Genomic DNA, 11421 nt, shown 5'->3' on the forward strand with positions numbered 1-11421 from the left:
TTTAAAATTTAAAATGCCAATGTGAAATTTTTTCCGAAAAACAAAAATTTCCAAAATTTGTATATTTTCGAAAATTTGAAAGCATTATTTTCTAGTTTTTTATTTTTTTTTATGAACAATTTTTGGATTTGAACAATTTTTGATGTGTACAAATTTTAAATTTGAACAAAATTTACATTTGAATATATTTAAAATTTAAACAAATTTTAAATTTGAACATTTTAAATTTTTAAACAATTTCTGAATTTGAACAAATATCATATTTGAACGGTTTTTAAATTTGAACGGTTTTCAAATTTGAACAGTTTTTAGATTTGAACGATTTTCAAATTTGAACATTTTTTAATTTTTTTCTTTCAATTTGAACAATTTTTAAAAATTAAAATTTTCGAATCTAAAAAAATATAAACAAAACCGAAAACAGAAAAAAAGAAAAGGAAACAGAAAACCAGAAAAGAAAAAAAAAGCAAAAACGAACTGCACAGCTAAACATACCCAAATGGGCCTGGCCCATACCCGACCAGGGGGTGTGCGGTGGCCGGTAGCCACCGACCTGGTCGGTGTATAGGTTTTGCCTGTTTTCGTATTCATCACCCGCGCGGTTTGACCCGCGGAAGTGGTTTGGGCCGTGGCCCATTAACCTTACTGGGAGGCTCTAGGCCATGGTTTTTTAGGTTTTTCGTCGGTTTTTTTCTGGTTTTCCTGGATGCGGTTTCCTGTCGGTTTTTCTTCATTTTTCCGATTTTTTATTTTTATTTTTTTATTTAGCAATTTTTAAAGTGGAGCAAAATTTAAAGTTAAGCAAATTTCAAATTTAAACAAATTTTTGAAGTAAGCAAATTTTTAATTTTAGCAAATTTCACATCTAACCAAATTTCGAATCTGGGCAATTTTAAAATCTAAGCAATTTTCGAATATGAGAAAATTTGAATCTAAGAAAAATTTTGAATCTGCAAAATTTTGAAATAATCGACTAATGGGCCAGGCCCAGTAACGGACCCCCCTTTAGACGCCCGCGGATGGGCTGGCCCATTAATTTAAGTGTTCGCTAAAATTAATAAAGCCTTTCTCTGTTTCCAACGTGATTTTGTCGTATCCGTGGTTAAACATTTCCTTGAGTATGGGAAAGACCTTTGTTCAAACCAATGTGTCTCAACACAATCTGCGTTTCTTTTTAAAAAAAATGAAAACTTTAAATTTAAATAGATATTGAATCTGAGCCAAAATTCAAGTTCCGAATCTGAGCAAAAATTTATTTTTAAAAAAATTCGAATCTAAGCAAAATTTGATTTTAAACAAAATTCGAATCTGAGCAAAAAAATAATTTTAACAAAATTTGAATATGAGCGAAAATAATTTTGAACAAATTTCAAAGCTGAGCGAAAATAATTTCAAACAAATTTCGAAGCTGAGCAAAAATTTCTCGAAATTGAAATTCGCTCGAATTTAAAATTCTCTCAAATTTGAAATTTGCTCGCGTTTAAAATTTGCTCGAATTTGAGTTAAAAAACCAAAAAAAGGGAAAACGAAAAAACGCAGAAAAACAAAAAACCGATAAAACCAAACCAAACGAAAAATTTGACCGAAATATTCTAGAAAGGTATTAAAACCGGAAAAAGCCAGAACACATGTACATGGGTTGTGGCCCAACTTGACCTTCATGTGTGCGCGCGTTAATAGGCTCCGCAGCTGGGCAATGTATAGGATTTGCCCTGATCGGACCAGGCGCCGCACACCCCCAGGCGGGTTGTTGGGCTGGCCCAACATTCCCCCACCTTTTATTTTATTTTATTTTTGCTTTTTCATTTTTTTTCTGTTCTATTTTTCTTTTTATGTTTTCCAAAAGCTGATTCTTTTTTTATCTGATTTTTTTAATTCTAGAATATTAAAATTTAGTTTTTCTGAAATATTAATATTTTCAATTGAATATTTTTCGAACTATTACATTTTCTTGAGATTGAACATTTTTCAGATTTTGTTTTAGAAATTTGAACATTTTTCGAATATGAGGATTTTTTCGAATACGAATAATTTTTTAATTTGAAAACATTTCCAATTTGAATATTTTTAAATTTTGAACATTTTTCGGACTTGAACATTTTAAATTTGAACTATTTTCAGATTAGAACATATTTTAATTTGAACAACTTTTGAATATGAACTTTTTTTAATTTAAAAAAACATAAGAAAAAGGAAGAAAACAGAAAAACAAACAAAAAGGAAACAAAAAAATAAAAACAGAAAAACGAAAAGGAGGGAAAAGGTAAATGGGCCAGGCCCAATACCCCGACCAGGGTGTGTGGTGCCTGTTAGGCACCGACCTGGTCGGTGTATAGGATTGGTCTGTTTTAGCCGTGATCAGTCTTGACTAGAGTATCCATGGGCCGGATTTATAATTAACTAGATTTAGATGTGCGCCTTGGCGCACGACCCCGTGGAGCTCATGCCAATGTTTATTTCTGAATAACGGTGATAAAATAGTGAGGCTTGTAAATTTCATGATGCACACAGAACAATTACTATTCCAACTTATCAGTTAGTACATAAAAGAATTTACAGCTCTTGTGAGTTTTCAGGACCCACACATATCATATATAGCCTACCAATTAGATAGCACTAAGCTAGAAAACTAAGCCACAACAATGAACTGATGATCCATAAGAATGAGAAAATTCTGGAAAGACCGAGGAAAAGGAAAATACCATTTGTATTTCTTACACTCAAACCCAGAATAACATGATGTTAGAAAAAGGCTCTATAACAAAATCATATGCAAATCTGAAGGGAACAGGTCCGATCACATTAAGCCACAACTGCTAAGGTCTGCCATCGAATCTCCCATGTCTCCCTTTCACACCAATATCAGGGTCCATCTCATTCGGAATGTTCACCTCGAGGTCGAAATGGTTGCTTGATCCCTCGCTATTTATAGAACTGCAAACAAACAAGACATGGCTCCTCAACACTTTCACATTTCCAGAAGCAGTACCATTTTATTCTAAGGATAAAACCGACTTCACAAAATGCCAGTAGTCCAAACCTGGTTAAAATCAAGATGGTTCTTGGACTCGGTAGCGGAGCTTGCCAGGAAAACCTAGGCGGGCAATTAGGCTTAAGGAGAGTAATATGGGTTGTTATTGGGCTAAATTTACCAATATGTATGAAGAAAATCTCCAAAGTTGGGCGGGCCATAGCCCGGTTTTGTTTCAACTAAGCTCCACCACTGCTTAGACTGGATGTAGAAATCAAAATTCGTAACAGTTCACCTGGCTCACATGACCAAAGGGCAAGAGAAAAAAGGTATACTGCCAAGACAAACCATGCATGTCTCATTTATTTATTGATATTTTGAGTACAACAAGAGATACCTATTGGTAGCTAATATCTCAAACAGAGCAATGTATGTAGTCCCCATATCATGGGAAAAAAAGTGATGAGCAGATTCAAAAAAATCCTTACAAAATTGTGTTATCGCGATTAGAAAAGGAGGAAATATGTTGATTTTGTGTTTGTTGGCTTAAGTGTACAGGAAACCAACAATTGGTTATCCACCATAAAACATCGTTATTGAAAATACTTAGCAAATAGTGTTGGAATCTTTACTACATCCAGAAAAGCCAGAATTTGTTATTCAAGAAGAACACTGAAACAGCATACATCATCTGATATATACTACTTCTTGAAGATAGTTTTTACATAGAGGAACATAATTTATCTACAGAAACTATTGGTACAATCAGAGACACCAAAATCTGCTGGTATACAAAATGGTCTAGAAAATGCACCAACTGAAGAGAATTTTAGGTGTAAAAAGCGCAGCAGATTAAGTCTTTCTACTCAAAATCTAATATGAGTGCCTTACCTTATGTCATCCTATTTAGTAAAATAGTACGTGAGTCTGAAAAATGCAACGATAGAAATATCATATAAATATATATATTCAACCTTCTGACCTTAGAATACATGGATCCTTGCAAATTAGGTAATTAGAGAGAGAGAGAGAGAGAGAGAGAGAGAGAGATTACCATAGCCACAGAAAGAAAGGGGTCGATAGCAAACAGAAATATCGGACGGCCAACGGCGCCAAACCACTAACCCTACATCGAAACAATCTTGTCTCCGATCTCCAGTACACCTCGTGCTTAGTTCTGAGTATGCTGCAAAAGTAAGTACCACTAATTCTAAATCATCTAATTGAATGAATATCATGAGAACAAATTAATGGTAAAGCTAATATTACGAAATATAGTTCTAGGAAAAAGTTTCGCTGCAGCAACTTCCACAAAACGATCTTGCCACAAGTAAAAACATTGAGTGTGAACTACAAATTTTAGGAATTGTCTACCAAATCACCAATGGATGTAAGCATCTAGAAGAAAAAGAAAAGCTCGCAGCTCAACCTCTTCATATCAATATCAAACGACATTTACTGCAGATAGATTAAGGAACATTCAAATCACATATTCAATCTGGAGCAGACAGTAGCCCAGATTCTGTTAGGAGTCAAAATCTATATGAATAAAATATACGCTAAACATCTCTTACTAATGTGTACAACACCAAAAACAACAAAAACACAAACATTTAGCTGTTATTTCACCCTTGACAAATACAAACCTTTCAAATATAATTAACTACTAATTACATACTTATGGACTACTCACTTCTTGGGTTAGTTTAGGGAATGACTTCTTCAGCTTACTAATACTATCAGCTCGCAGAGCTTTCATGCCAGTAAAACTTCAAAATGACTATGATATTATAGAGATAAACATTTTTGACAGTTTAAAAATAATGCACACCAGAGTAAATAACCTTGCTTTACAGCCCATTTTCCATTTTCCTGATACAAGATATATGTCATTTAGTATTAGATATTTAAGTTACTAAAAAAGATACATCACCAGGCACGTTTAGAGAACAGTGACATACCATGCTAACATCAGAATCCGAGCCTCGCTATGGGGAAACTCAAGATGAGAGGAAATAATTTTGATGCCTTCTGGGCTGTTCCAGTAAGTTAGAAAACAACTCATTGATATGTAATAGCAGCTCACAAAAAAAACATATAACTGCATCAAAATGATACGTGACTAATGAATGAGTTTACATAAGAATTGACAATGACTACTTCTGTTCACTAATACTTCGTGTATAAGACAACTTAGCTTTCCAAAACATCTTATATTAGTGAACGGATGGAGTGTTACATTTAGTGATTCACATAAAACAGTCTTGTTCTAATATGGATGTTAATCCACTATTTAAAGTTATGTCTACAACTTCCAAATGAAAGGAGGACTACTATGAGAGCAAAAATAACGGCAGGCACATGTTTGAAAAAATGTGAAAGAACTTAGTCAGTCATGCCAGATGAGCTATTGGCATAAGTATAGAAAAGCTAGTCAATCCATTCTACTTCCTTGAAAACAACTTTAATGGGACCTAGAAATATATGGAAATGTTACTACAAATAGACCTAAGTAATATGCGATTCACGGTCAATATAGCACATTAAATAACTTAGCATATATAATATGCACCATATCTGAAAGGAGCAAAAAAAAGGACAAGGTCGATTAACTAAATAACACTACAATGATAAACAAGGTCTTATCAAATGATTAGACCCTACAAAATAAAAATAAAAGGTGCAGAATGTTGGCACATGCTGATCTGTACATATATGGGATCATCTAGAGTTCCAAACACATTATGGAACAGATTCTAAAATAATTTGAACCCCGAAAATGAACTTGTGCAGCATGGGAGAAAAATGGGAATGAAAAAGAGATTAATGCTGAAGCTTACCATTTAGCCCATTTAGTTGCAGAAGGACCAAATGGCCAGATCACCCAAACCTGAAATGTACCATGAATCATGCAAACATTAAGTAAAACGTGAAATAAAAATACAATTAAGTTTTCCAATCATATAAAAATCTAAATAAGCCAAGAAAATGGTCCGAAGTTCACTAAAAAAGAGTACATGTTCGTAGAAAAAAAAGGTGCAACCGAGTTAATACCCTGTAACAATTCCATGCTTCTAAAGTTTTTCGAAGGCTGGGTGGACTGTACTGTTTCATGGATGAAATGTAGATACCTATCTGAGATCATATCCACTATTTTGCAAGGCATAAACGGCACATCTTGCATAGCTTTCCCAATTAACGTCCATTGGCTTCTCAATAGGCTTTTGCAAGTCATCAACTCTGTTAAAAGTGATAGAGCATGCAAGTTGTGACTTTAGCTCGCTCATACCAATGATTTTTACAGAGCAAAGAATAAATAGATAGTGTCACCTAGCAATGCTTGCAATTCATATAAACCACAACACCTTTTTTTCCATAAAAGCTTCATTTCACCTCCTTAATTTTAGAAAGTATCCAGCTCAACAGCTAATAAATCTCCATCGTGGTTACAGAAGGGTACGCAACTCATAAGTTTTAATTCCAACACTGCATCATCAATTGCTTATGAAATTGTGCATGTAGCCTAGAATAAAATGATAAATTCAGGTACATGGCATGCTAGAAGGGAATATTTAGATTACCAAAAGAGAGAAATAAAGTACAACTGTCATATGAATTCACACATCAAACCATACATATGTTTCATTGTCACTGTTTCATTCAGCAATACAAGCAAGCATATAAGTCAGAACTTACCTCGGAAAATATAGAAACAATTTTTTAGAAAGATAACGACTATGAGGTTCAAGAACTTGTGTGTCCAATCTGCACATTTAAGCAGGTTATATAAACTATAAAAATAACACTAATGATGTTGCAATGCTAAGAAAAGAGAGAAAATACCTCTCCACCAGAAATGAAGTTTGCAAAAATAAAGAATCAATGATGACGGTGAGGAGCCTGAAATAAAGTAGTAACACCTTAAGGCTACAAATAAAACTTCGAAGCTGCAGAAAAGCACACAGATTACCTATTCAATGTGTATCATACCTGATCTCAAGATTGCAAGGTGGAACTGACTTTTCTTATCGGATGTGATCTTGGAAACTACATATCTAAAAGATTTTCATGTTGGACGGATCTAGAATTCCAGATACACATCTAGTCGTATCCAGCTTCACTTGTAACCATTTCTCTTAAATAATGCTGCGAACGAACAATTTTTTTGCCATTCGTCACTTTCAGGAGATGTGATAACTCTTCCACATAGTTCGGAGCTGATCTCAAGATCAAGCCATAATCATTTGGACCTGTCAAGCACAATTGTTAGATGACAAACACAATCATCCATAACAAAAAAATTAAAGAAAAACAAGTCTGCTGTTTAACGGTGGCGATTGTGTCTGGAAGAGGCGGATCTGCTACTATATGTTCTGATTTGATGGATGTTGCTGCCCCTTATTCACCAGTTGTAAAAGCTGAAAGAAAGCTTCGTTCCCACAGTTTTCTTAAGATGCACGAAAAGAAATCGTACCTACTCATGGATCAAGGAGAAGGGACTCCCGCTCTCTAGCTGAGTCCAAAGTTGAGCACGAGGTCATCGTTGCATCAGTTCCTCTGAAGGCAAGGGAAAAGGATGTGGAGGAGGCTGGGAAGTTGCTTTCCTGGCTGTCATTCAGAACAGAGCAGACTCCTTGGAGGTGCCCCCATGTTCGTGCCTGATTCCTGCACGGGCGGATGCGGTGTCGGAGGGAGAGAAGCTAGTTGCGGCCTTCCGCTCCTCCCACCGACGACGACGACATAGCAGCATCCACATGTGCTCCTCCTTGCGATGCGACGCTGCAGGGTTGATGAGATAAGGTCCGGCCAGCTTCCTCCGCTCATGCTCGTTGGAGACGCGCTCGCGGAGCCTTCCCTCCGCCGGTGGTGGTGGGAGCACGAGGGCACTCGTCGACGGCCTGGCGGCGCCCACCCTGCGCTCGTCGATGTGCGCCTCGCCGTGGTCCTTGTTCACGGCGGCCTCCCCACCATGTGCACGGCAGCGGCAGCCTCATCCTCCCCAATCTCCCGATGGTGCCGGAGGCCGCGTAGACCGTCCGCCTCGGTCTCCCGGCAGTGCCCATGAGGGCGAGCTCGCTGGCGGCTCGAGGCCACTCTTGTGCTCAATCCCCCGTATCAATCTGCGGCGGTGGCTCTACCACGATCTGGAGTGGAGAGGGAGCGGATCGTGTGAGAGATGGGGTGCGGCGCGAGGTGGCAATGTCATATAAAGAATAAGCATCGAAAATACATAGTTTGCAGCAGACACAGTACATGCAGCAAGGAAAATGTACAATCAGACTTGAAGAACAATATAGCACCTGATTAGTTATGGATGAGAACATATTTTAAGTTTATTCTTATAAAAGGGGCATAGGCCTTATCATGTATAGATGCCAAAATAAAATTGAGTAGCAGAACATGTACATATAATCATATGTCATATCTTACCTTCTTGCAATAGAAGATCATAGATTTGACATCGTCGGTGAAAATTAGGAGGGCATGTTCATGGATATGTAGATGCTTAAAATCTATCAAATGAGGAATAAATTTATCAATATAAAGCCATCAAAATTAAGATGATTCAATTGCAAAAACAAATGAGGAAAAAACAACAGATCAAAAAATTTAGCATTTTGTTTGAAATAGGAAAGTGCTTGGGGCTGTTGGAAAAACAAACATGGCGAGGACTATGCATTGCTGGGAAATTAACATGATATGAACTATATTGCTAAAAAAGCTCAAATCAGGTGGTTATTTTGAATGGTCGACCTGAATGCTACCATGGTCTGCGTTCTCTTTATTTTTTTAGAGGTGACCTAAAATAATTCTTGAAACATAACTATGAAGGATGTATAAACCATCTCCATTGGCAGAACACATCTTTTTCCCATCAAACAAACCAACTTCCTTTAAAAATCCTATTCTAATGAAACATACAAACTAAAAAGCAATAAGCAGGGGATCTGCAACAACGCAAAGTCGCAAACTGAAGTAAAATACTGAGGTCCACCAGGTGGAACCCACGACGCTAATAGTTATCAAAGTGAAATAACATAAATGTAAACAATATTAATGTTAAACAGAGAAGTCCACTATTGGTTCTGTTTGAGCAAGAAAAGGTGAAAAACTCCACAAAAAAAGGATGAAAGAAGATAAATTAGAAACAGAGAGGAATTCTCACATAGGAGCAGATGAAGCAAACGAAATTAATTAAAAACCCTCATCGTGCATTAGAGCATGCAAATTTTCCTTAATAAAATGCCTTTAAGCTTTCCCTCTGTTTCTTCCCTGTAATGAATATAGTCAAATCACTAACAATCAAAGTAGTGAAGTATTAGATGGTGAACAATCACACTATCGGGGTTACAAATTAAAATGATCCATTTTGTTAATGCTACCTTCAGGCAGTTGGTTTATTTAAAGTTTCATAACTGAGCAAGGTTAGCCCTTACATGAAAGCACATATCAATATTTCTTATCGTGTTTTCTGTACAGGACAATCTATGCAAAGATAAGAGCACTCAAACTAAAAGATATTTTCTCAGCTGGTACATGTCAAAAGGAAACACAGCTTTAGATTAGTCAGCAAAATTCATGGTTATCACCACTACTATTGAAATGTTGGACTCGTGGTCAAATAGAATTCAGTGTTGAATTTGCAACTCTCTAGAGCTAGATAGGCACTGAGATCAATCGACGAACTTCACCTTCTGTTGCAGCGGCTGTTGCGCTGCTTCTGGTTGCTGGTAATTAGGGTCTTGAGATTGTGCATAAACACAACCATAAGCCTCATAATCTTGTCAATAGCCACCATAGTATATAGTGGTGACCGAGCGCATGGATAATAAATTGACGTCTAGTCGGCTTGGCGTACTACTGCTTGCGTCAAGATTCGCCGATGAGGAGAACCTGTGATATCTGTAGTTCTCTGAGCAAGAGGGCATTGGCTGCAGCAGGTAGAGAGTGAGTGGTGGAGTTAGGTTCTGCTGAGCAGGCAACGGGACAACACCATTGTATTTGTATCTCTGTCCGCCATAGCTGCAAAAAGGAACACAATAAAATGTCTCAACAAGAAGTTGCAAAGCACGTAATAGATAAGAGAACTGTATTTGTTAACCATGTATTTCCAGTCAAATAGATTTCAGATGACAACTACAAAGATGATAGTGATCCAGTGAGCGCGCTAGCATACTGCCAGTAACGCATGAGGCTACAAATGCTCAACTTTTCCTTTTAAACAGCTCCCCGTCATTAATAGTTTCTACAGGAAGAATGGTATACTCTCTGGGAGTGACAGACCATGGGCCAGGGGCATGAAGTTCATTTGAGAAATACCTTCTCCTTATCAACTAAAAGATAAATCTGAACAACATTAGTACATAATGGTATGTAGCAAGATTCTTGTTTGCTACTCAAATGGGCACTTGTTGATTGCCACAAACACAAAAGTTAAATCACTGAAGCATCAATAAATCAAGTATTCTTGATCAATAAATTAAGTAAAACACGGAATAATATAAAGGGGAAGAAAACTACAGCGAGCAACTCGAACCTCCATCTGTCACTGTCCAGATCTGTTGTGTTCAGGTCGCACCAGCATCGTTGCTCTGGCCTGTTACCCTGCAAGCCACCATTGTAGAGTTGTAGTCTATCCTACGTGTGATAGAGAAGTTGCAGGCCTCCTTTGAAGAAGAGGTGGAGGAGGGCAGGTCGTTGGGCTGCAGGACAGCGACATCGGTGAAGACACGGAGGTGGAGGAGCGGAGGGCTAGGCTGCTCCCAGCGACGCGCGGCAGCAGTGCCTCCTGGTGGCGACCAGCCACTCTTCCTCCTCCAGCCATGCCACTGCTTCTGCCCTCCTCCTCTCTCTTTCTGCTCCAGCGATAGAGATGACCAGAAGGGAAGATGTTGTGACGGAGGAGAAGGGGATTGGAGGATGAAGGGCTTGGGGGATTGGAGAGACAAACGAAGTGGGGATTGGGGGAGAGACGAAGGTGGATTGGAGGAGGGAGGACGGGAGGCAGCGGGTCAAGCCGGAGCTCGAGGTGGGAGGCGGGCGCGAGCGACTGGGGGATTGGAAGAGGAGGAGATCGGGAGGGGATTGGGCAGGAGGCGCTCGGGAGGGGATTGGGCCCAGAAGTTAGGGTTTCCTCCGTTCAATTGCCCTTTTATACCGGCGTGGTAAAAAAATTGACGGTCCAGATTTACTGAAGGTAAAATCTAAGGCTAATCAAATCTGATTTACCTAGTTGCCCCATGAGGGGGCATCTATTATACCTTTAGAAGCCTTATAACGCGGCAGCAACCAGTAATCCATTATTTGTAGTTTCGTGGAGAACTGGACACGGTTCACACTAGACCAAGGGGTGTGCAAAATCTGAGACCGGTGAAACCGTGTCAAATAGGGTTGACGGGTAGTTTATTTCAATCCATAAATCTAATTTTGACATCAGTTTTTTTTTAAAA

At 38.1% G+C, this 11421-nt stretch overlaps 1 protein-coding gene across 14 annotated transcripts; it reads right to left on the reverse strand.

The window, feature by feature from the left end:
• Window positions 1–2494: 2494 nt before the first annotated feature.
• LOC127336342 (uncharacterized) lies at window positions 2495–11079 on the reverse strand. Of its 14 annotated transcripts, none has more exons than XR_007873251.2 (13): window positions 10509–11079; window positions 9664–9994; window positions 9138–9244; window positions 7446–8484; window positions 6962–7221; window positions 6815–6871; window positions 6302–6736; window positions 6026–6211; window positions 5812–5861; window positions 4933–5007; window positions 4816–4843; window positions 4026–4157; window positions 2495–3898 (listed from the first exon to the last, which is right to left on the reverse strand). XR_007873251.2 is itself a non-coding variant. In XM_071826720.1 (13 exons), exons 9-13 carry the CDS (start codon window positions 6083–6085, stop codon window positions 2817–2819), a joined length of 435 nt encoding a protein of 144 aa, XP_071682821.1. In that variant the 5' UTR covers window positions 6086–6211; window positions 6302–6736; window positions 6815–6871; window positions 6962–7221; window positions 7446–8115; window positions 8402–8484; window positions 9138–9244; window positions 9664–9994; window positions 10509–11077; the 3' UTR covers window positions 2495–2816. The 14 variants fall into 14 exon arrangements, 7 of the variants coding, with proteins under 7 accessions (XP_071682821.1, XP_071682824.1, XP_071682823.1 ...); XR_007873256.2 differs by having other exon boundaries at window positions 4803–4843; XR_007873263.2 differs by having other exon boundaries at window positions 2495–2934; window positions 3041–3898; window positions 4026–4843.
• Window positions 11080–11421: the final 342 nt, after the last annotated feature.

The sequence above is a fragment of the Lolium perenne genome, chromosome 2 (assembly GCF_019359855.2).
Source record: "Lolium perenne isolate Kyuss_39 chromosome 2, Kyuss_2.0, whole genome shotgun sequence".
Lineage (NCBI taxonomy): Eukaryota > Viridiplantae > Streptophyta > Magnoliopsida > Poales > Poaceae > Lolium > Lolium perenne.

Excerpts from the sequence above, each read along its gene's own strand:
- LOC127336342 (XM_071826721.1), bottom strand. The coding sequence starts at position 6,085 with ATGAAACAGTACAGTCCACCCAGCCTTCGAAAAACTTTAGAAGCATGG. Across the intron at positions 4,158-4,932 it reads CGGATTCTGATGTTAGCATG|CATACTCAGAACTAAGCACG; the intron begins GTATGTCACTGT and ends TTACTTTTGCAG. Across the intron at positions 2,935-4,025 it reads CCTTTCTTTCTGTGGCTATG|TTCTATAAATAGCGAGGGAT; the intron begins GTAATCTCTCTC and ends GTTTGTTTGCAG.